This window comes from Sycon ciliatum, chromosome 9 (genome assembly GCF_964019385.1).
Source record: "Sycon ciliatum chromosome 9, ocSycCili1.1, whole genome shotgun sequence".
NCBI lineage: Eukaryota > Metazoa > Porifera > Calcarea > Leucosolenida > Sycettidae > Sycon > Sycon ciliatum.
In genome coordinates, this window is record NC_088651.1 from 13,693,113 (window position 1) to 13,718,350 (window position 25,238).

Below are 25,238 nucleotides of genomic sequence, written 5' to 3' on the forward strand. Positions count from 1 at the left end.
GTTTTCGGTATCTGCACTCGGAGCGTATATTTTTCGGCTGGCTAAGCCACTAGCATTTTTGGACATTCTGTAACCGTTTTGTGTTTTTTAAACTTTGCCCATGTGTCTTCACCGCTGCTCCCCTGTGCAGAATGCTCAGCCACGCAGACAACTCCGGGGTGCAATCCGTGCGTTCACATTGGACGAAGCGTTCTTCAACGTCCACTCCGAATGCACTCATCGCCTCACTAGGCTACCTGCTGACCGGTAAAATCTGATACTCTGAAGAAGCCTGAGTGCCCTGCGTCGCGGTTACCATGGCAAGTTCCGACGATGGCCTGTGGATGTACGTGGCGTTTGGCCTCATGGCCGCCGTCGCACTGCTGGCGATAACGCTGCTCACGGTTTGCTGCGTGTATTGTCGTCGGCGACGACGACGAGCGCGACGGCAGCAGGGGAATCAGGATATCCAGGCAGCGTGTGTCAAGCCATATGCCAGCAGTACAACGTAGGTCCACCTGTGCTTCAAGTACTGAATTTCCTGAGTTTATTGGGCCATTCACACTACACTCAAAACACATGACGTTTTCGTCCGGATAGCCATGACAACATGGAACGCGGCGGGAAAATCGCACCCCTGATACGAAAACGTAGACGACGTATCCAGACCCCTGTACCGAGGTACATTCCGGCGTTCCTGGCAGTTTGTGTCCAAAAGAAGCTGTGCGCACGCCTGTACGAAAAGCGTACACGTGCCTGTGTGAATGGACCTGCATGAAGACGACGTGTGCCAGTACGTCGTATTCCGAAACTTGACGCGTACTGTAACGTAGTATGAAAAACCTATAAGCCGTGCTTCAAGCGCTCACATTTCGTCCCAAAAAAGTCGTTGCCCCCATAAGGATTTTACTACACTGGTCAGATGAACTGTTAAACACAGGGTACATACCTGTACAGTCAGACCTGGCTTAACCGCTCCTCTTTTATCCCAATCCCTCGCAAACCGGAAGAAAATAGCTGGTTACAGATTTACAGCATACATGATGCATCCAACATAAACCGGTGTTCGGTTATCCGGTTCCCTCGCCTGTCAGGACTTTTTTTGTGGAAAACGGATGTGTACGGTTAAAAGCGAGGTCTGACTGTACTTCGTGACAAACATCTGGGTGCAGTTTATACTCCAGTGCGGCTTAATGAAACCCGGAAAATATGGTAGGGTGAAGTTTTTTGGAAGTGAACTGTGCAGTGTATTCTGTCTACCGGGTAGAGATGGAATGGCCGAAATAAAGTAGCTGGTCGCAATCAATATCGCGGATTAATGGGGCCCCGAAAATTGGATATCCGGGGGACTTTTTGGGTTCTTTTGTTCAATATGGGCCGATATGAGAAAGTGGGCCGAAATGTTTCGCTTTTTTAGAGATACACTCTAGGAATTTCGAGATCCACTCTAGGAATTTCGAGATCCACTCTAGGAATTGCGAGATGCACTCTAGGAATTGCGAGATCCACTCTAGGAATTTCGAGATATTTGTAAAAACAAAAACACTGACTGTTTAGTGTTTACCAGGAAATGTTTCTGGATGTCCAAGTTTTGCTCCTGTTGTGTGGTTTGGCTCTTTACAGCTGCTTGACCTGTCTGTCCATGTGTCCGTCTGTCCGTGCGTCCGTATGCCCGTCTGTTCATGTGTCCGTCTGTCCGTGTGACCTGTCTGTCCATATGACCTGTCTGTCCGTGTGTCTGGCTGTCTTTCTCTCTGGGTGCATGTGACTCACCCTGCCCCTGCCCCCACCCCTCCCCTCTCTCTCTATGTGTATGTGTATGTGTGTACATCTCTCTCTCTCTCTCTCTCTCTCTCTCTCTCTCTCTCTCTCTCTCTCTCTCTCTCTCTCTCGCTCTCTCTCTCTCTCTCTCTCTTTCTCTCTCTCTCTCTCTCTCTCTCTCTCTCTCTCTCTCTCTCTCTCGCTCTCGCTCTCTCTCTCTCTCTCTCTCTCTCTCTCTCTCTCTCTCTCTCTCTCTCTCGCTCTCGCTCGCTCTCGCTCGCTCTCTCTCTCTCTCTCTCTCTCTCTCTCTCTCTCTCTCTCTCTCTCTCTCTCTCTCTCTCTCTCTCTCTCTCTCCCTCTCTCTCGTATGTCTCGCCCTCTCTCACCATTCCCGCTCCCGTTCTTTTCCTCCTCTGTTGCCCTGCAGCATGTCATACAATGAGAAGATAGAGAATGGTGGCGTTGTAATACCGGAATCCAGGAGCAGCCTAAGCGAGAGCCTTTTTGCAATGAAGTCGTTTGATGTAGAACCTCCACCGGGTACAAAGCTAGGCATCTGTACACCGAAAGTGGGGCCAATGGACACCAACGCGGATGCAACCGCTGATGGTGCGGATAAAACTGAGTATCCAATCATTGTTTCTCAGGTGAGCGCGAGAAACGTGTGCATGTGGGTGTCTGTGCATATTTGTGTGTTTGGCGGGGGGGGGGGGTGTACATGTATATATGCGTGTGTGTGTGTGTGTGTGTGTGTGTGTGTGTGTGTGTGTGTGTGTGTGTGTGTGTGTGTGTGTTGCCGGCTAGTTCGGTTGGTGGGTACAGTTATGCCTGATTGTGTTGGGTCTGTTGCCAACAGGCTCGGCTGCTTGAAAATGTATTGTTGTATCTGCCACCTTTGTTGGTTGCAGGGTTCATATATTTTCTATTTGAAGTATACATACCTGTTAACCATGGACTGCTTCTGGGTAGACTCTTGTGTAATCAATGGTGCTAGCGAAGCTTATATCAGATCCACTCTGATTTAGCCACCCACACTAGTACCAAGTATTACCTTCACTGGGGGCAGGGGTAACTGCAGTTGGATCCCGGGACGGATACCCTGATGCCGTCAATCCTTCTTCTCACCCACTTACTGAGGTGTGGTGAGCCCATAAGTGGGATCGTTTTCAAGTCCACCCAGAGTTTTAGGGATTTCAGGGGGTGTCGGCCGTTGGGCGGTTCAATAGCCAATTGAGTCATCTTTCCAAGATTCCTTTTGAGTCTCTCTCCCCTCTCCTGGGGAGACCCACGTGACCAGTTTTGGCAGTGAGCAACAAGTACAAGTGTGTGACACTGTGTGTGTGTGTGTTTTGTGTTTATGAAAAAAACTATACACAACTGGCCAAGCCGATTTGCCAGCCCCAGCAACTCTAACCAACTACAGTGGTCCCTCTATAATCCGGCACCATTTGTGCCACGAAAAATCTGCTGGATTAGGGAGGGTGCTGGATTAACAAATCTGATTTACTGCTGCAATGTGCATGAAGAGGACATTTTGGCTACTGAGAATTGTGCTGGTTTATCGAGGGTGCTGGATTATAAAGTGCTGGTTTATCGAGGGTGCTGGATTATAAAGTGCCGGTTTAGAGAGGGACGACTGTATATAGTTAGTACTGTAACCCGTGAAATTATTGCCATGGTCTAATTTCTGCGAAATTCGCGACCGCGTGGAAATCGCGAAATTTAGACAGCGCGAAAAGGAGATCCATGAAGGGTTTAGCAAGAATGCCACAGGTTTAACAAGAATGCCATTCTGCAATCGCAAAATTAAAACCTCGCAAACCTGTCCGGATTCTGAAAACGCGAACTAAAAACGCCGCGAAAATTTCACGCTTCACAGTAGTTCACATCAGTAAACAGCGAAACGTAGTGTGAACGGCTTAAAAGTTGGCTGGGAACGCCCCTCCCCCCTCCTCCCAGGTCTGTGCAGCCTGTTGGCATCTGCTTACTGCCTAGTGCCAGATGGATGGTGGATGATTGATGGTGGATGGTGGAGGGTGGATGGTGCGGGATGGTGGAGGGTGGATGGTGGATGATGGATGGTGGAGGGTGGATGGTGGAGGGTGGAGGGTGGAGGGTGGAGGGTGGAGGGTGGAGGGTGGATGGTGGAGGGTGGAGGGTGGAAGGTGGAGGGTGGAAGGTGGATGGTGGATGATGGATGATGGATGGTGGATAGTGGATAGTGGATAGTGGAGGGTGGATCACCCTGTTCTGGACCGCATGGTGCAATCTTGTACAATGAGCTGTCCTGTCCTCGTCCATATGGATAAGTAACACGCTGTGTTCTTTTCTCAGAATTTATCTCCAAATGTTTTTACCGAACTTCACGGCCTGAAGAGGCTTATAATCGACCTGGAACTTGTATCTCAAATGCAAGCATGGAAATGGTATAAAGAAATATCTAAAAAAAGGTGGCGAGAACAGCAATGGGAGCTGTTGAACGCTGGCGGTGAGATGGCAGGCCATAGGTACCACTTTGCGTAGGTCAGCAGCATTATAAAACGCCCTACTCATGCACGGGTTCGTGCCGACATTTTCATTTGCCTGCTTAAAAAGCGCTTGTGCTGTGCAGTGTATTATCTGGAGTGTAAGTAAAAAAAGAGAGTAAATTATCGTGTCCGTTCCCAAAGGGAACTCACGACGGTCGCTAACACCCGGTGAACCCTTGCGGCAGATACAGCGCCTAACGGTGGGGGCGAGTGGATAAGTTTCACAACCACTGGCACAAGTGCCGAGAAAGACCCCATCAGCGGCATCAACGTACCTCTGGAGTGTAAGCCGCACGTTAAACACCAGTAGTTCGCCCAAACAAAGTCGCTGCTACGGCTTTTACTACGATGGTCAAATAAACGGTGATCATCAGGGTAGATGTGTGGATTTCATGACAAAAAATCCTCTGTGCACGGCTTGTACTCCAGCGGGCCATAAGAAATCCCAGTGCTGTTTACTAGTGTACTCCGGAAACCACTGTGTAATACTCATGGTTATCCGGTGCTTATCAGGAACGTTTCACTGTCTTCATTGCATGGACTCGGATGGAGAGCATGATCTGATTGTTTTGTAACTGGTGGTGTTAGTGGACATTGTAGCGTAACTTGTAGTTCCTTGGTCCTTTTTTCCTTCTATAAATGTGTCTTCATTGTGTGTTTTGTGGGTGATGACACAGGCGCAGGCTGCGCATGCACGTCTTGCTGATACTGCTAGTGGTGGCGGTGGCGGTGGTGGTGGCATCGTCACAGTTACTAACGGCGATGCCGGCAGCAACACCAACACCAACACAGGCAGTGCACCGCTGGCGCTGAGTCGACGTGGCACAGCGGCGAGCACGTCGTCGAGCACCGCTCCGTTGCTGTCGCCCACTGCCGGAGCGGGTGCTGCTGGTGGGGGTGGCTGCAGTGCGCCACGCACATCGCGTGCCGATCTCAACGAGGTACAGTGTAGACTACTCGCAATAAGTTGCTCGTTTTTTTTGGAATCCCATGCTCACAATAAGTCACGCATTCTGGTCTCCAAGATCGCTTGCACGACTTACTGTACAGGGAGAAAATTTCGTCGGTCAATAATTTCGTCCAACTCCAAAGAGAGGGAGTTCGTCCGGTTGAAAATTCCGTGCATGGATCACAAGAGTGTATTGAAAAGCTGAACAAATCGACATTAGTCCGGCAATTAATTTAGTTCAAAAGCTCCTTGGACGAAAAGACGAAATTATATTCCAGACGAACATTTCTGCTTCAAATACCGTATATTCTCTATTATAAGCACAGGTCTCCATTACTAGCACAGTCTCCAATACTAGCACACTGTGAGCACCTTTCGAAACATTATAAGCACAGTCTCTATTATTAGCATGGTCTTGGCAGAATCAATGCTGCATGCATGATATCTAGCATGTATTTCTTCTTGCTCTGTATGGATGTATTGGTTGAACAAATATAAGCACGGTCTCCAATATAAGCGCGGTCTCCAATATAAGCACGGGGTTGAGGGGTGTTGAAAAAATATAAGCACGGCGCTTATAATAGAGAATATACGGTATACGGTATCCAGAGTTCCCTGTAGGTGTCCTGCATATGCAGAGATGCCACAGGAACCTTAGAGATTCAAGTGGATTAGTTTTTTTTATGCCAATGTATTAAACAAAGTATAATCAACATGTCTCTTTTGAACGACAGCTCTGCTTCCACCGTGTCTCAGAGGTGCTAACACACCTAAGATGCGTGCATGGAAAGCACTCAATCACAATCGAGGAGTAAAAAATGGCAACCTGCGGGCACTATCTCCCTGTGCGCCTTGTGTGGAAGCGAGTAATAATTGTCTAGCTCCGCACAAACGCTCTCAACCACCCATCCTCAATCAGTTCGAGCTAACTACAACCAGGCATTATCAATCTTCGATACATTTCTGTGACTAAAATATCGAGCGTAATTTCTCTGCAAACGTAGGTCTTCGGCAATTGTTGCAACGGAAACCTGAGCTCTTTGGCAATTGTTGCAACGGAAACCTGAGCTCTTTGGCAATTGTTGCAACGGAAACCTGAACTCTTTGGCTATTGTTGCAACGGAAACCTGAGCTCTTTGGCAATTGTTGCAACGGAAACCTGAGCTCTTTGTCAGTTTTGTGGAAACAGTGACGTCATATGCCATGTGTATGGTCTCTCCTCATCAAAATGTATGTGATTCCGAGTTACTCACCTTTTCAAAGTTACGGACTGATAAACAAAGTGTGTATGTATTGCAGGGGCGTCGGAAGGTATTTTCGTGTGGTACGGTCAGCCATCTGAAGTACAAGTTACTGTAATTTCACAAATTTTCGGTGTACTTTTATTTTTGGTACTTTCGGTGCATCTGTTTCATACGTAAAATTTCAATACACCGAACAAACACTAACACACATAATCCAATCGGGAACTGCTTCTCTGTACCGAAAATTTCCGTTCACCTAACCTGGCCTTTTGCCCTCGTACCGAAAATATTGAGCACCGAAAATTTCTGAATTTAGAGTACACACTAATGTTCTAAAAGGTGTATACCCCTGGGTAAGGGGCCACCTGAGTTTGGGGATCATGTTTGTGTGTGTGTGGGAGGACTGTGGGTGAAAGACTTAGGCCGCGGCTTCCCTGTGTTTCGTGCTGTCACTCCACGGCCCCGGTGCTATTCCCTGTGTTTCGTAATGCCCGAGCAGTTGGTGAAGTAAAAATAATAGTCAACAACCTATCGTCACTCCATGACCCTGGTGCTACTCCTCTGCTTTGCCCTCTCTCACAGATGGCCCACATTCTACCCGGCGCACTGGATGTGCTCGAGGAAATTGAAGCCGGACACGTGCCAGGCCCCGACTACTTGACCCAGCGCGCCGGAAAGCATCCGTCCGCCAACACAGCACCCGTTACGGGCAAGGCTGGTGGGGGACTGCAAGTGTGTCGCGAGGCCGACGAAAACGATCAACCGTTGTTCTCGTTTGACCAGACGCCGGCAGCCAAAGCACTAACTGCCGCGCAAGCATCAGGTGAGGGCAATGATGGTTTTTTGTTTGTTTTTGTTGTATTCCAAGCAATACATGGCTATGCCTCCCTGTATACCGGCAGACACAGTGGGTTGGTCTAAGACCATGATTGAGAAACGAGAGGTACCAGGTTCAAGTCCTGCTTGGAAGCGGAAGGATTTTTTCCAACCGTGCTGCGACCCACATTTAATTGGGAACTTGTGGCCTGGCATGAGTAAAACATGGATGTGGCAAATGGGATTTAGGCCTTTGGCCTATGGTTGGTGGATCTGATCTATCCTCCCCCACCGTTTAGGAACCGTATCTGACGCCTGATCATGGGGTGGAGGCGTCCCACGGAAGCGGAAAGGTGGTTCTTGACCAGGGAGTTGTACGACTCCTTGTTCTTGACCTGCCCGGTACGCGAACCTGTCGAATTTTCTAATTTTTTATTTAATACATGGCTGGGGTAGCCGACATGATCACCTCCACCAAGTTTCTCAACCTCCGTGCTTATGTGCGGGACTAATACAGGTCTACTCCTGTTAGTAGACAATCCCGGGATTTCATTTGTTTTGTTTAATTCCGAGTATAATTAAAATAGAATAAATCACGTGGAAACGAGTTATGAAGCAACTATCCACGACTGTAACAAGATAATAAGCAGTCAGAAAGTGCGATACCAGGGCACAAAACTAACATGTTACTGAGACATTTGACGGCCTGAGACGAGTATTATCTACTGTCCAGACTTGCATGTTTTTTTGTTTTTTGTTTTTTTTTGTTTTTACAATGATCACAGCTCACTGGCAAAGACAAAAAATTGCATAGTGGGAGCATAGTGATGGTGAGGCTTTTTGCCCTCAGCCGACCTGAGGTCTCGACGTCATGGGGACATAAAACGCACCAAAAAAAAGAAGAAAACTGAAAGGAGTGACACTGAGGTACATGATACGAAATGCTAGGAGGAGAGACAGTACATTAGAAGGAGGGGAATGATAAGACAGACAGTGCTAGGAGGAGAAGGAGAGAAAAGAAGAGCAGACGTTATTAGGAATAGTATGTGGAGCGGAATTTGGAAGTCATGGGGTGAGGCAGATATGATGCTGATAATCAGAGATGGTCATGTGCCCACGACCAGTCGTTGGTCTTCAAATAGCGGTTGGCTGCAACTTTGAAGTGTTGCAAGTTCTTGGTGCAGAAAGGACCAGAGAAGACTCCGGCGGGCAGCTGGTTCCAGACGGGGACAGTTGCGTGAGGGTAGGCTCGACACAGGTTGTTTCGGGAACGGACCGGAAGTTCATTGGCCAGTTGGTGTGCGTGAGCATTACATCTCTGGAATGTACTACGGGTGGAGTGGACTGTTCGGTGTTGGGGCTGCTGGGGTGGCAGCATCCTCTGTAGAAGGGGATGCGCATCCGGACAATGCATCTTGTACAGGAGGCAAAGTGCTGCAACCATCCGACGAAGAGCAAGACTCGGCAGCCAACACATTGGGGCGATGGCACGGATGGCCCGGGCTTGCACACGGTCGAGTCTTGCAAGATGGGATGGGGCCGCTCCCATCCAGACAATAGGGAAGTACTCCATCGCTGGGCGCACAAAAGCATTGTAGGCTTGGATGCGACCGGGCACGTCTAAGAAGTGGAAAGCCTTACGCAAAGCACCGAGTCGCTGTGTTGCCCGGAGGGCTACGGTACGAAGGTGGCGCCGGAAGGTAAGCTGACCATCGAACCTGATGCCCGAGCTTTTGAGCTCCGCCTGTTCCGTCACATTTGATCCGTTGAAGTCAATCGGTGGCATGTCCCATTGGGTGCGGTGGAAACTGACAGTCAGTGCCTGGGATTTGGCTGGTTCAAATTTTATTTTCCATTCTTGACCCCAGCGGGAGATGTTGTTGACTGCTAGCTGGAGGGCTTGGGTGGTATCGTCTTGGGTGGTGGGGGTGATGTTGGCATACAGCGTAGTGTCGTCTGCGAACAAGGCTAGGTCAGCACCGGCTGGTACGTGGTCCTCGCAGTCGTTCACGTACATGAGGAAGAGAGTCGGACCCAGAATACTGCCCTGGGGGACTCCAGCCTGAATTGGGAGCCTTGAGGATGTCTGGCCACAAATGACCACTTGAAGGTAGCGTTCACTGAGGTAGCTGCTGAGCCACTGGTGCAGTTGCCCACGCAGGCCGTATACGTCGGACTTGTGTAGCACACCGGGGTGTGATACGCAATCAAACGCACCGGCGATGTCAATGGCGAGTATGCGTGCTGCGCCTTTCTCCCCGGCTGTATGCAGCCACTGGTGGTGGAGGCTGGTAAGGAGGTCGGCTGCACTATGACATGGCGAAATCCAAACTGTCTGGTGGAGAAGACGTTGTTCGACTCGAGTGTACGACTGGCAAATGCGTTTCAGCAAGAGTAGATAAATAAGAGTGTGAAATGGGTTGGCCCACGGCGGAATTTTCTGTTGACGTAATCTTTTCGACGACGCACGCGCTGCGAGTCCTTTGGAAAGTTTCGCTTGTGCACTTGGCCGGGGTTTACACTACAAGATCGGTGCCCAGCACGTGATGCATGTTACACTCTCACACTACTCTGCGGCAAAATGTGCGTTTCTCTGAGAAAAGGCGACGTCAACAAAAAATTCCGCCATAGGCGGGGGGGGGGGTATCTGCAGATTGTGCAGGAGAGATCCGGAGTTGCACACTCTTGTTTATCTACTCTTGGTTTCAGGCATCAGGGGATTTTGGATCGTTGTCTACTATTGAAGTTTGTCTTGTTACCAATGTCGTACTAAGGGCCGATTCCCACTACGGTACCGTAAGTGCCGTGCCGTGAGTACCCATGGTGATTTGCTCACGTGAGGGGCAGTTTGGCGCGAGTTCATTCCGTGGCTCCTGCCGTACCGCGCCGTGGACATTCCGGTGCCGAGGGCCTCTGGGGGGTGGAAATGGCATCCCGTGGTATTCCGCGAGGTCTAATGCAGTGAGTAGTAGGCATTTTACTACTCCCTGAAAGGAAGTTTTTTCTTTCTTTTGTATTTGTGGTACGAAGTTTTTTCTTGGCTTTTGGCTTTTCGATTGGTTGATTCTTGAGCTTTCTCCAGTCATCTCCCAGGCCCCCGCTATATTCCCTCAGGACCAAAGTCAGAAATTGATAAAAAAAAAAAATGGTGATCCGGCCTGCCGACGGAACGCACGGAATGACTCTGCGCAGGTGTAAATCACTCTCAGCGTCAAGCTCGTACCGTGGGGTACACGTGACCTACCCAAATCGTCGGCACGGCACTCACGGTACCGTAGTGGGAATCGGCCCTAACCCCAGGGTAGATCTGTAACGCAGGCGAAATCTGTTATCCGAATGGGCGATGTTGTGGTTCCGTTGTTGTACTCGATCCGTTCCGGGATCGGTTACCCCTATGCATTCCCGTACTGTGTACATATATGGATCCTGGTTGTGCATCTTTATCTTTCCTTGTTCTATGTAAGTAAACTTTAGTTGTTGTCTGGGACTTGTGGAGTGAACTTGATCTATGGAGTGCAGGAACTAATGTAATAGGTGTATGTATGCTACGACCTGAATACTCACTATTTGTATTTCCCGCTCGTTCCCCTTGGCAATGTGCACTCACATAGAAGAGCGCATGCTCCAGTTCTAGAGTAGTCTAGTCCGTCTTGAGTTGTCGTTGTCCTGTTCTCCTTGTCTACACTCTTCTCGAATACTTCTATAAATTATCCAATCATATAAAACCCCTTGTGTTCCGGTGTGAGGGGGCATCATTAGCCGGGAGCAGCTAACACTGGTGGCAGCGGAAAACGTCCACCACTACATCGCTGGCGAAGTATGTACGCCTTCGGAGATCGCCGACTATGAAGAACCACGAAGGCCCACGCAAGTGAAACCATATCCTCATCCACTCTCTTCGTCAATATTTTCCTTTCTGCATTGTGTTTCTTTCTGCTCGTCGTTTTCTTGTTGCATGCATTGTTTACCATGGTTTACAGTCCATAGGTCAAGCATTGGCGCCAACCTGTCTGGCCAAACATTTTCGGAACATTTTCTGTGTCCGTGTTTTGTGCATACTGGCTGCTGTCTAGTGTCTTGTTAGGATATCTGCTAGCTGGGTAGTAGAGTCTAGCTACACTGTACTGTGTCCGTAGAGTAGTTGCCTATTTGGAATTGTCTCTGCCAAATTTAGTTGTTTGCCGCTACGCACGATAGGTTACGTAATAGATTTAGAATTAGATCGATAGTTGATCGAGGCGCGTCGATCGAGTCCACGGGAAATAATTTTTGCAGATAATTTTTTTTTCGAAAATTCAAAAATACAAAAACAATTTTTTTTCACAATGGGCCGTTCAGCGAAATCCAAGAGACAAGAAAAGCTAGAGCGTAGCTTCGCTGAAGCTGGCTGTGACATGAGCATTGCTGAAGAGCGCGAGAGTTCGCCGGTACAAGGGTTGTCCCATCGTTTTCGTTTGCCGGACACAGACACACCACATGCACGTCCACTGCCGAAGCCAGTCTTGCTTCCTGAGACATTCGGAAATCAGCCAGGCCAAGATTTCACCACGTACATGAGGCATTTCGTCCACACATGCGAGCTGAGTGGGTACGACGACGAACAAAAGCTACGGCTACTACCTGCTCGCCTTGTTGGTACCGCTCATGAGATGTTCACCGAAATTCTAACTCACACGCCTGACATGAACTTTTCCGACACAGTCGAGGCTCTGCATGTCCGTCTTGAGCCGCCCCAGCAAGCATTGATGCACGAGGCCAGTCTTCGCCAGCGAGTGAAGCTGGCGAGTGAAACTCAGCACGGGTATGCCACGGAACTTCGTCGGCTCGCTCGTCGAGCCTACCCAGGACAACAAGGTGCACTGCTTGATTCAATGCTTTTGCAACTTTTTATTGATGGCCAGGCATCGAAGGATTTGCGCTTGGCGTTGGCGTCACCTCGGCCCACTGATTTGGATGCGGCGGTCCAAAAGGCCATCGAGGTAGGTGCTATTTATGCTCGCGAGCAGGCCCGCACCGTACCTTACCAGTATGCACAGCCCGTATTTGCTGCTGCTCCGGAAGTGAAGCCCCGTCGCACTGCTCATGGTCGTGACCCCTACGCAGCAGTCGGTCCACTGAAGTCGGAATCTGAGCGAGACCAGTTGGCTTCGCTTTTGTCGAGTTTTGATTCGCGTCTCTCTGCTTTGGAGGCGAAAATGGAGAGCGTGAGTCTGTATCGCCCCACCCGACCCCAGCAAGACCATGTACGTTTTGTTGCTCGTGGTGCTGGTGCCGGTGCGCCTAGCCGTGGTCGTGGTCGTGGCCAGAGTTTTGCGAGGCCTGTGCGTGGAGTGTGCCATGGATGTGGTGAAGAGGGCCACTTCATTGCATCTTGCCCGCACGCAAAAAACTAGGTTGGACTGGTGACACGGGGCCGCCGTCAGTCGTCCGAGTGGAGCCCCTCGAGGAGGTATGTGGTGCGATCTCACCCATTATTGTGCACGTTGATGTTTGTCTTTCGTCTTCGTCTTCGTCTCCTGTTGTTGCTCTTGTTGATTCTGGTTCAAGTGTGTCGTTAGTGCATTCTAAATTGTTGCCTAATTTGACAGAGCGACCTCCTCTAGAGTCTGCTCCGCGGTTGTGTGCAGTCAATGGCGCACAACTTCCTGTCGTTGGATCCATGGATCTGTGTATGTCGCTAGGAAATCTGTCTTTCCAGCACACGGTTGTTGTGTCTCCTGGTATTCACTGCGACATGATTCTTGGCTCCGATTTTTTGTTGCAGCATGGTGGTGTATTAGATATTGCTCGTGGTGTTGTGATGTTTGGCGATGTGTCTGTTCCGTTGCATGTTTCTGGTTCTGGGTGTCCTCCGTCACGTACGCCCTATGATCGTATTGTTCCGCGTAATACTTCCTCCTCATGTAATACTCATACTCCTCATTCTGATTCTGATGCATGCTCCGACGATGTACCTGTTTCGTCGTATTCTTCTCGTGTTGCCCTTGACGATTCATTGTCTGTACGGGTTGTTGAACCCATGGCTCAACCTGGCGTTGTCCCGGCGTGTGCACCCGAGAGTGTGGCTGACCCTGTGGTTTACTCATCTCGTGTGGTGTTTGAGATGGAGTTGTTGGTACCTGCAGGACATGTTGTCTTGGTGCCTTGTGCAGCTGTTGATGTGTGCACGGTTGCGATGGATTGCGTGGCAGATCCATTGGAGTCCTTTATGGCGAAGCATCCAGATGTGGCAGTGACTCCTAGTCTTGTAACTGTTGGCCCTAACCAAACACGTGTGGTTGTGGCTGTTGAAAATCATGCAAATCATCCTATACTCATTCATAAAAATACCAATGTTGCCGAACTTCATCAAATTCCTACAGATTGTGAACATATTGACGACACTGAAGCTATGGTTTCCTCAGTTTCACCCGACCCGATCCGGCTAACTGAGCAACGCAAGAAAGTCATCGATGAATATATCAGCGCACAAAATCATCTCTCCACAGAACAGTCTTGCATGCTCACTGAACTACTTCATGATAACCACGATTTATTTATCTTGCATGATGATGACTATGGCTACTGTGACATATTCCCTCATAAAATTAACACAGGACAAAATAACCCTATAAAACAACCTACCAGGCGGATTCCATATCACCGCCGGAAGGCTCTGCAAGATCTACTGAATACGCTGTTAAAGCAAGGCATAATACAAGAATCGATTAGTCCGTGGGCATCACCCATAGTATTGGTGCCAAAGAAGGATGGCTCTCTTCGACTCTGTATCGACTACAGGAAGTTGAACTCTGTCACCGAACCTGACGCCTACCCGATTCCCCGGGCGGATGACATGCTTGATTCCCTGTCTGGCTGTCGGTATTTCACGTCCCTTGACTTAGCGTCAGGGTACTGGCAAATAGCAATGGAAGGAAGCGACAAGGCTAAGACGGCATTTACCACGCCACTGGGCTTGTTTGAGTTTAATGTTCTGCCGATGGGCTGCAGGAATGGCCCAGCGACATTTCAGCGCGTAATGGAAGCAGTCCTGAGTGGCTTATGTAACACACCGGCCCAGCCATTCTGCCGTGTGTTCTTTGATGATGTCCTGAATGCCAGCGAAACACTGTCTGGCCAACTCCAGATTCTGCTGCCCGTGTTCGCGCGAGTTCGGTCCGCTGGACTGCGGTTCAATCTGAAGAAATGCTCCTTCTTCCAGGAGGAGGTCACTTTCTTAGGACACCGCGTGTCAGCGGAGGGCATCTCCCCGGATGAAGCCAAACTCGTCGCGGTCAGGAACTGGAAGACTCCGAAATCTGTCACAGCTGTCCGCGAGTTCCTTGGCTTCGCTGGATATTATCGCCGCTTCATCCGTGGGTTCGCCCAGCGTGCTGCTCCGCTGACTGCTCTGACAGGCAAGAATGCTCGCTTTGCGTGGTCGAAAGCTTGCGAAGCGGCGTTCCAGGCTCTGAAGCGTTCGCTTTCCAGTGCGCCGGTGATGGCGTACCCCCAGTTTGAAGATTCAGCAGGTGCATTCATTCTGGACACCGATGCGAGCAATCTGTCGATTGGTGCAGTCCTCAGCCAGATCCAGGATGGAACTGAGCGACCAATTGGGTACGGCAGTCGTGTACTGACGAAAGCTGAGCGCAACTACGATGCTAGCGATCGTGAGGCCCTTGCTCTGGTCTATTTTGCGGAGTATTTCAGGCACTACTTGTTGGCACGACCATTTGTTGCCAGGACGGACAATACTGCGTTGACTGCACTCCGGAACCTGAAGGAACCCCGCGGACGGAAAGCACGTTGGCTTGACTGTTTATCCGAATATGAATTCCGGGTCGTCCACCGTCCAGGTCGCCAACATCTGAATGCTGATGGTCTGTCGCGCTTGATAGCCGAACCTGAAGCACATGTGCACAGTGAGTCTCCGCCACTGGCACCAACGCCGCCGCAAGATGCTGCCCTGTCTCCTCCGCCGAGTCCGCCGCCTCTTGCCCGTTATGTTCCGCTGTCAGCTGCTGCTGAAGTGCCACTTGCTGCTGATGTTCCTCCGGCTGCCGAGATTATTCCTCCGGCCGTTTTTGTTCGTCCTCCTGGTTCCTCTGCCGCTGGACCGTCGTCACCTGATTGTTTCAAGCCTCAGAGTCTTCTTGCTCCGTATGCTGATCCTGCTCTGTCTGAGTGTTTCACCCGATATGATGCTGCCAGTGGCAAGTTTGTTCGACCGCCTGAAGCCGTTTCCCGTCCTCCCGACTGTCAACCGCCTGCCGTTACTGCTTCTCGTCCTGACCCGATTACGCTGTCCGATGATGATTTTCCGCCGCTACCGCCGCCGTCGTCTGATCCGGTCCGTACTTCTTCTCCTGTTTCTCGTCGTTCTGGCCGTGTTCGCACTGCACCTGCTCGACTAGCTGACTATGTCCTGGACTGAGTTTATTATTTGGTTTGTTTTCTTTTGTTGTTTCCTAGGTATTTCGTTCATTCCCGTGGACGTGAATTTTAGCTAGGGGGGCACAGTGTAATAGGTGTATGTATGCTACGACCTGAATACTCACTATTTGTATTTCCCGCTCGTTCCCCTTGGCAATGTGCACTCACATAGAAGAGCGCATGCTCCAGTTCTAGAGTAGTCTAGTCCGTCTTGAGTTGTCGTTGTCCTGTTCTCCTTGTCTACACTCTTCTCGAATACTTCTATAAATTATCCAATCATATAAAACCCCTTGTGTTCCGGTGTGAGGGGGCATCATTAGCCGGGAGCAGCTAACACTAACTTGATGTTCACTCACTCACACGGGAACATTACAGGCAACAAGACTAGGCGTGGTCTTGTTAGAAGAGAAGTGGTGATAGAAGACTACACAAGTGCCGGGAAACCCCATTAGCCACATGTATGTACCCCTTGTGCCTGCCAACCAGTTCCCGGGTGACAGTTGTAATCTGTATTGGCGGCAAAACCGGCATCTCCTGGTAGGAGGGAAGTAGTGCCGGGTAAAGGACTACACCTGGTGGAATGATGGCTAGGCGACGAAGCGCCAGGTGCTAACAGTTAGCTGGGGACGGAGGTGTGAGGGGAGTACTCTCTGCCTGCACGTTGTAGCTTAGAGAGCGCTGTGTGAGCAGACGTGTACTTACCACCTTTTGCCAGGTGTGTATTATCATTCCTTTTCAGCTATACATCATGTTGCAGTGTAGTCTTGATATCATTTGTAGTTCCGTACTCTGAAGTAAAACTTTGAACAGCTATTAGCCTCCTGGCAACACTGCCACAGTGGGTGAAAGTACTAGTAGTCGATTGGTGGAAGCATGCATTGAGCGAGCTTGATTTACGATGGCGGTTTGGATATGGTACATCTGTAATGGTGAAGACACTGTGCAAGATGTTCCCTACCTGTTTGCTGTCTGCTTCTGTTTGCTGTCTGTTTCTGTGCGCTGTCTGCTTCTGTTTGCTGTCTGTTTCTGTGCGCTGTCTGCTTCTGTTTGCTGTCTGTTTCTGTGCGCTGTCTGCTTCCGTTTGCTGTCTGTTTCTGTGCGCTGTCTGCTTCTGTTTGCTGTCTGTTTGTTGTTGCTGCCTGCTTGTTGTTGCTGCCTGCTTGTTGCGGTGTGTTCGTTGTTGCTGCTTATTTGTTATTTTTTCCCGGTGTTGCTGTTGCCTGTCTGTTTCTTCTATCTGTCTGTTGCTGTCCTTCTGTTGTTGCTGTCTGACTGTTTTCTTGCACTGTTGCTGCTATTGCAAATTATATCGTTGCTGCTGCTGCTGTTGCTGCTGCTGCTGCTGCTGCTGACACGATGGCTGGTGCCTCTGCTGTTCCAGTTTGGTTTAGATAAGGCTGTTGACGGCGACTCCCTCGACTTAGGCTAAGGCCTGTGGAGAATCCATGAATAAAAGTACAAAATTTGCTATCCCATTGAACACCTATTTGTGCTGTCCTGCTGGGTCTGTTGTTGCTAACTGTCATTGCAGAGTCATCCCCGTTGTCCCCAGGGACACCGACGAGTGTCCGTCGCCTTGCACATGCACAGCAGGGCACAGCCAGCGGCGTCGGCGCCGATCCACAGCTGACGCCGACATCGGCGCGCCGTGGACACGTTCGTCAGCCAGCGCTGTCCACTCCCGAGCTGGAGAGGCTGGCCAACGCGCCGGTGAAACCGTCCGATCTACTGCCGCTGGTGACGTCGACCCCGATGCCCGCTCAGTCCGGTGCCGGCGGTAGCAAGGCTCCGACTGCGATCAGCAGCCACATACCCGAGCAGCTTCTGGGTGCGTCTGTCAAGCCCGCGAAGGCCATCTCACGGTCACCAATGCCCAACCGCCGTGCCCAACAGCAGCTCGGCGTGAGATCGGACAGCCCGACTGGCAACGTGGACAAGGTTAAGATACGATCGCGTGCCGGATCACTGTCAGTTCCCGGAATCGCGCCCCACGACGCCCAGATGTCATCATTCGGCAGCGAGCAGGCCATCAATGGTAGCACAAGGAACGGTGTGAGCGCCGCCGATATTCAAAAATCCTTGTTGTCGTCGGTCACAGCTCTGTCGGCTGGGTTACCGCGTAAGCCGTTGACTCTGTATCCAGATGATCACCGCTCGCCGTCCACTCTATCTCCGCTGGTCCGTGACAAATCGAACAACAACCTGCAGGCCGCTCTCTTCCCATCGCCCGAGTCCGCACCGCAGACCTCCCCCGGTGTGCGATCACCGCTAACACAGCCGCCAGGTAAGCTGCCCATCTTGCCAAGTTCATTGATCACCTCTGGTAGTTAACTGAAGAAAAAATAAATAAAACAATTGCACGGGTTCGCGTACTTTTCTTCTAGAATTAGAAAATCTCTTCAGAATCGACGGAATTGGATTCCGTCAATTCTGGCGACGGAATGTGTGTATGCAAACGCTGCGTGCACCGTAACTAGTTCTAGAATGGACGGAATTGTGTGTAATCAAACGCGTCCAATGCTAGGTTTTGGCTATGCACTGGGGACTTTCCGACCGAGTCTAAATAAGAGAGGACGGAAAGAACGGGCACGACAAAGCTCCTGAGTGAGTTTACCGTTTGAGCAATGCACTCGCCTCTTTTAGCCCCAGTCCACCCAGTGCATGCCGCTCTCGCACACCACGGTGGCAACATGTCTGGCAAAGCTGCAGCGTATCGTCTTAACTATCGCTCTGCCTCCTGTATTCCTCTTGTATATCAGGGCCGGCGCCACTGGTACGGCCGGTACCGTACCAACTTCCCAAAAAGTCGGTCCACATGGACCGCCCAAAACCGGGGAGAAAACGTTTCGATGTATGATTTGTAGAGGGAGTCGACCAGAGTGCAGGATTTGCCATCTAAATTCCAAAGTATTTATGGGGAGGACCCCCAGACCCCCTTAAACATCACCATTCGGCTGCACCGCTCCGCGGAAGCAGCCTCCGGCCCTGTACATGCACTGTAAAAGCCGTATATATAACGAAGTGCTAGTTCTAATGAGCTAACGAGGAGAAATCTGTCGTTACAATAGAAATCGTTATACAGAAATCGATACATAAACTATAATTGCTATTAAGCGTTGAGAACAAGTGAGAATCGTTACCTTTGGTACACGTAAAGTCGTAAACCAGTCGATTTTAGGAAATCGTTATAATATATGCGCCTCGTTAGAACAATGGCTTTTACAGCACTCCTCTTGCTCCTTCTCATGTTCTCATGCAGGAGGAGAGAAAGGCTTGGGTGGCGCATCTGTCCAGCAAAAGCCGGCCATCAGCAGGGTTCCACCACTGGTCGATGGCTTTCTTGACAAACTCATGCCCAACAGTACAAGCAGCAGTAACAGCAGCAGGCAAGAGGCCGCCACCAGAAAGGCCGAGGGAAGTCCCCTACTCTCACCGGCCAGCTGCTCCCTGACAACGCAGTCGCCGGGCGCCACTCGCAAGACACCCTCGCGACAGCCCAGCGACGTGCTACCGTCGCCACGTCCGTTGCTACGGCAACAGCACACGGGCGACGCGAGCGTCTCCGACATCACGACCACCGCGGCCGGTCCGAGCGGCGGCGGAGGAGGCGGTGACATGGATCACCATGACAACGATGACGATGACCCGTTCAATCCGTACATGCTGCCCAGCGACGAGCTAGCCGAGTTTGCCGGCATGGCGCAGGAGCACATCTACGAAGTGATCCGCAGCCGTCGAGAATCCCTGCACGGAAAGTACCCCAGCCGCGGAGCGTGGAAAGCTCATACAAGCTCTAAGCATCCAAAGTCGAGCAGCACCACCAGCACCAGCACTGAAGGTGCGATATCGACCGGCAGTCCCGCTGTCGTCGAGTCTGGGGACCGCAGCGCGGCCGCCGCCGCGTCAAAGTCGGCTGTGTCACGTGACCAGTACCGTGCCAGCACGCTGTACGACCAAGTGCCAGTGTCACCATCCACCACCGGCGCCACAGCGGCTGTAGCAGCGGCGGCACCACTGACCGTTGGTCACATGCTGCGACTGGAGCGAGCGTCAGCATCAGGCGTCGCCAACAATGCCCAGTAGGTTGTGAGCGATGGCGGCGGAGGCCCGTTGTGATGACGTGAGCAGTGAGCTGCCGTGCTTGTGCTCTTACTCCCAATGTGCTGCGCATGCCATTCGAAGATGCCGAGACCTCTGGTCGGTTGAGCATGGCACTGACAGGCCCCACCAGCACCATCTCACCCCATGCTAGCAGCCCCTTGTGCCTTCCGGTAAGTTGTGTATCGTGTAAATAAAAAACGTTCTGCAAACCGGCACACTTGAGCAGTACATCGGCAACACAGTGTACGTTCTAGTATATGTAATTGAAACACATGACACATAAATAATGGTTGCATGTGCACGCACTACGCACTATGTGATGTATTCAGTATGCGCGTTGATCACGTCGCTGCGATTGCACAGTCCTGAAGCTGCGACATCAGACACACTCACTGGCATGCCACTCGTTGCACTGCACATGCGATGATGTCATTGCACTGTACATGCGATGATGTCATTGCACTGTACATGCGATGATGCCATATGTGTAGCCTGCACGGCAGTTCATGCTTGTGCATAGCAATGCTAGAGTACACGGTTGAATGTGTTAGCATACATGCACTGGTAGCTGAAGTATGTTTGATGATGTCATTCGCGACGTCTTACACCAGTCATGGTTGCATAGGAACGCTGGTGCGGACGTACGACTCTTCTCTACTCGTAATAGGCCACAGTACTTTTTTGCATCCTTTGAAATTTCGCTCACTTCATATTTTGCTGAAATCACAATGAATATTTTTTTATTAGTGCACCTCTTGATTTCCTTTCCTTTCTGGCAAGACCGGTTTTACCTCGCGTAGACTCGGTTGAGACATGAAGCGAACACCTGGAAACACGTCGTTGAGCTTGGTGTGAAGTCGCCGTCGCTGCCACATTATAATTATGCACAGTGGCGAGTAGTAGAAGGTACTAGTAGTGGCTTCTATCTTATCGCAATGGCTTATGTTTTCATTCCTTCTTGCGGTCAGATAATTATAGGTTTATATTACAACACATGTGCAGTCTACTCGCAATACGCATAGCGCTCAGAGTGAGTGCGTGGTATATCGCACGAGTGTGACTTACTTCGTGGGGATATTGATATGCAACGCAGACTCTCTGCACCGTTCGGCCTGCTACTCTGTCCCCTTGGAAAATCGCGATTCCGCGGCCGCGACAAATTCCGTGATTTTCGTGGGTTTCCGCGAATCTAGCATTTTCCGTGGAAAACGTGGAATTTCCTTCATTTTGCCTCAATTGTCAGTGAATTCGTGAGCCCACCCTGTACAGATTTTCATGCATGGTGTGTTCTGTGCACTGCTACGTGTGCTTCTTGGTGTACGCGAAGTGCGTGGCTGTGAACGTTTGTCCCCAGGGCCGAACTTTGACATCGCACTGTTCTTCGCGCTTCGAAATTCCTTGCTTGGTCCTCCCTTCACGTTTTACTATTGTTGCAAGATACTGCAGTTTCCGCAAATTTACTACTGTATGTCTGGCCCACATTTTTCACTCTTTTAGCCCGCAATTTCTTGTGCATATTTCCGATTTTCCAGAGGGATAGGCTACTGCCAGGGCAGCAGCGTCCAAGGGTGGCGGGTACGGGACAGACACACTGTCCTGCCTGCCATGCATGCACACGTGATACACACCCTCCTCGCACGTAGCAAACAAAATGAACACAACACCCCCCCCCCCCCCCACACACACACACACACAACAACACATGTCCCCCCCCCCCCATACACACACAGACACCCCCCCCCCCCCCCATACACAAACACAGCCCCCCCCCCCCCCCCCCCCACACACACACACAGGTCCCCCCCCCCACACACACACAAGTCAGCAGCAGCAGCACAGTGGGAAAGGATAGATGGCTATAATAATATTACTACTCTCATCAGAACTATTCAAGAATGACTACTAGCGTGAGACGAGGACATGATAAAACCGGCAGCAAAGCATTACGCCCTGCTGCTTGAGAAATATATCTCTTCAGAAAACCAACAGCAACACAACAGCCATTGGCCAGCCCGAGCCGGCGTGTGATATATCTCTTCGTCTTCCTTCTCAACTCTAGAAAGGGGAAGACACAATTTATTATAAAGGTTGGGGGGGGGGCAAGTTAAATCAACCGACATCCACGCAAGGCACGAGACATGCAATGGGTGCGGCGAACAGCAAGCGATAAGTGATCTTAGATAGCGTGTTAAAGGGCGAGTAAATAAGGAAATGGGTAGCGGGAACGGGCGGGCGGATGAGGACGACAACGTTCCAACAGAGCATGGCAGACAGACCTCAAGCTGAAATCTAGGGCACGAGTCACGAGCAACGCCACACACACACACATACAGAGCAGTAGCAGTACGGGCAGGCGCGGCACACGACAGCAGCTCACGCTACACTGCCAAAGGAACCGCGCAACGAAAGCAACCGCGCAACGAAAGCAACCGCGCAACGAAAGCAACAGCGAAGACGAAACACGACGGCACGCACAGCACATCACAGCCGCTTGAGGTTCTTTTTCCGATCGGATTTCTTCTTGTCGGCTGACGACTTACTGGTAGACGTGGCAGAGCTACCACCACTGGCTGCCGCTGTGTCTTTTTTGTCGTCGGAATCCTTCACGGACTTCATGGCATGGATCCGTGTCATCATTTCCGCTCGCCGACCATACTCAGCGTAGTCTTCGAGAATCAGCTTTCCAGCCTCTTCGTTGAGAGCCGATGCCGGGTTGGGGTCGATCAGCAGGCACTTGATTGTCTGCGGAAACATGCCGGGGAGAACAGGGTGGAAGAATGAGAAAGTGTGCGTGTGTGTGTTTTCGTTTTGAGTCTCTCTCCTCTCTTTCGGGGAGACCAACGTGACTAGTTTATGGCAGTGAGCAAGCACAAGAGTCTGTGTGTGTGTGTGTGTATGTGTGTATGTGTGTGTGTGGTGTGTGTGTGTGTGTGAGAGAGAGAAAGAGAGAGAGAGAGATGAGGTAGAAAAATGGAAAAAGGAGACACCAGGAGCATGCCCCCCCCCCCCCCCCCTGCGTGGCAATACACATACACACACTCTAGCAGATGTAGCTAGAACCTGGGCCGTTCAATTGGAGAGCAATGATAGCGACACACCCACACATTTAACCCTTTGACGCCCATCGCCAGAAGCAACGATGGCGATGCTACAGCAGAAGCCATAGCAACTTGTGCTCGGATTGCACCATTCAACAGCTTGCAAGGCTGAAGAATTGACCGCCACTATTCCACCTGGTCTACACCACAAAAAGACGCGCGCACACCCACCCACACACACCACACACGTACACACACACACACACACACACGCGCACACACACACACACACACCACACACACTCGACTGACCAGTAGCAAGTGACGGATGCCCATTTCGGCGTTCCAGTCTTTCTTGAGCGTGTTCACACAGATTTCCCCAGCTGCCGATACATTCGGATGGAATATCTTGGTTGTGAAGTAACCTGACGGAAAACAAACAAACACATCAAGGTCAGACAGCGGCTATTTAAAAAGGCGGTACTGAAGAACGGCTAATTTGAGCAGCTAAATTTTTTAGCGTTTCCTGGATCTGGACCGATTCACAATGAAATAATTTAGCGATCCGAGTTTCAGACTTTAAAAAGAAGGATGGTGTAGTACTGTACTGTACATGCAACATTTCGATTGGTGCTGCAAAACTTTAGCGAAAACACTCCTTTCGCTAAAGTCGCTAAAATCGGCCGTTTTACAGTACTCTAATTTCAGAAATTTTCGGTGCTCAATATTTTCGGTATGCGGAGGGCAAAAGGCCAGGTTAGGTGAACAGAAAATTTAGGTACAGACAAGCAGTTCCTTACAGTACTGTCGGGCGCCGAAGAACGGAGCGGCGAAGAACGGAGCGCCGAAGAGAGGCCAAGGCCAGGCTAGAATTTTACCGATTTCAAGAACGGTCTACTTCCTCCGTATACAAAAACTTCGTGACTTTTTTGAACGGTGTTTTTGAGCAATAACCTGCTCAACGAACGGCGCCAAAGGCTGTCATCGACAACCCACGTCCATGTCGAGGTGAGTTTGGTTGATCCCGAACAGATTCTCCACGTACGCCATGCGTGTGAGGACGTTGCCGACAGAAACTCAAGAGTCAAATGAAAAAAAACTAACATTTACTTGCTTGAAAATGAAACTGACACAGTGACGAAGTGTAGTTCGTGGCTGGAACACGGAGTCACGCGGCACTCGCTGCCGTGAAACTGGCCAGGCTCGTACTTGCGGTGCGCGGCCCCATATCTACGCAGCGTGAGAACATAGATTTGTTTCACTCGCACGGCAAGATGAAACATTTCAGTCGTCGCGCAACCAGCGCAGACTTAGGATGAGAATGTCGATGGCCTGGCTTTCTTCGCCTCTCTCCAGTCAGACAATGACATGTACACACTAGTCAGAACAACAGATGGCCTGATCAGTCACAACTTAAAGTTTCATGCCATCTCAGGCACTCATCAGTGTGTCACGGCTCTACCTTCCTGGTATCGAGCTCTCTTGGATTTCTGCTGGAATTCACAACAGTGCACAATGACATGTATGTGTATTACTGTACCATTGAATAAGAACGAAGCGGCTGTGTTCGCGAAAAATAAGAACGGACTAGGCTAGACCACTGCAACCAGGACCAAGGGATGTTATGTCCAGGCAAACCACCCTGGATAAGGAGACCACCTGGCAACAAAGCCCCTTGAGCGGTCGTCTTAGACAGGTTTCACTGTGCGAGTGCCCCCCCCCCCCCCCCCCCCCCCCCCCCAATACACACAGATACAGAAGGTAAGCATTGACACAATACATACCTTTAGGTGGGGCTGCCGGAAAGTCCTTTCCAAGCACCAACTTCATGCGAAATTCACCGCCAGCGAACGGAGTGCCAGCTGAAAACAGGAAAGAGAGACCACATTATCAGAAACAGCAGCAACAGCAAAACATTGGACTGTGTGTTCCTGCAGACAGAAGACGGGTGTAAAAATGCACGCAGGAATACCGGATATTGTAGATACGGTTTGGGACTTCAAAGTGAGTCATGTCGCCGGCGAATCGTCATTCGCAACCAGGTTTCAAATCACGCTAATAAAAAAGCTGCTCCGAACGTCGAAATGTGCACCTTTTTCCAAATGACTTACACAACGTGTGCACGACAAGCCCGCTAAAGAAAAAGCCCTGCACGCATTCCACGTCTGAACAGCTAGGCATTACACTACTCGGTCCCACCAAATTATTTTCGCCCATAACCCATCCTGGCAGTGAACAATCAAACCGAAGAAAAGCAATGCAGTTAAGAAATGCAGCTGATAAACCGTGAAGGGTGCTAGAAAAACAAGGATGGCTGCTGAAAAGAGTGTCAGCTACTGGGTGTAAAAGTGTGGAGTGTAGGAGAAAACAGTGACATATGCTGAGAAGTGTTAGCCAGGGTACGGAT

The 25,238-nt window shown here is 50.5% G+C and overlaps 2 protein-coding genes across 4 annotated transcripts in view; one reads left to right on the forward strand and one right to left on the reverse strand.

Moving 5' to 3' along the window:
* Positions 1–20,778, forward strand: part of LOC135824722 (uncharacterized) — a 29,569-nt gene extending 8,791 nt beyond the window's left edge. The window contains exons 1-6 of one of the 3 annotated variants that reach the window (XM_065337432.1): positions 136–487; positions 2,168–2,387; positions 4,946–5,209; positions 7,044–7,284; positions 17,224–17,976; positions 18,952–20,775. In XM_065337432.1, the coding sequence (XP_065193504.1) occupies positions 297–487; positions 2,168–2,387; positions 4,946–5,209; positions 7,044–7,284; positions 17,224–17,976; positions 18,952–19,775 (2,493 nt within the window). In that variant the 5' untranslated portion in view covers positions 136–296 and the 3' untranslated portion in view covers positions 19,776–20,775. Of the gene's footprint in view, positions 1–135; positions 488–2,167; positions 2,388–4,945; positions 5,210–7,043; positions 7,285–17,223; positions 17,977–18,951 lie in introns of those variants that run through there. The other 2 variants (XM_065337431.1, XM_065337430.1) reach the window with 2 other exon arrangements.
* An 864-nt stretch (positions 20,779–21,642) lies between these two features.
* Positions 21,643–25,238, reverse strand: part of LOC135824574 (ubiquitin-conjugating enzyme E2 S-like) — a 7,321-nt gene continuing 3,725 nt past the window's right edge. Inside the window, exons 2-4 of the mRNA XM_065337308.1 lie at positions 24,616–24,693; positions 23,144–23,256; positions 21,643–22,535 (exon numbers count right to left, since the gene is read on the reverse strand). Of these exons, the coding sequence (XP_065193380.1) occupies positions 22,275–22,535; positions 23,144–23,256; positions 24,616–24,693 (452 nt within the window). The 3' untranslated portion in view covers positions 21,643–22,274. The remainder of the gene's footprint in view (positions 22,536–23,143; positions 23,257–24,615; positions 24,694–25,238) is intronic.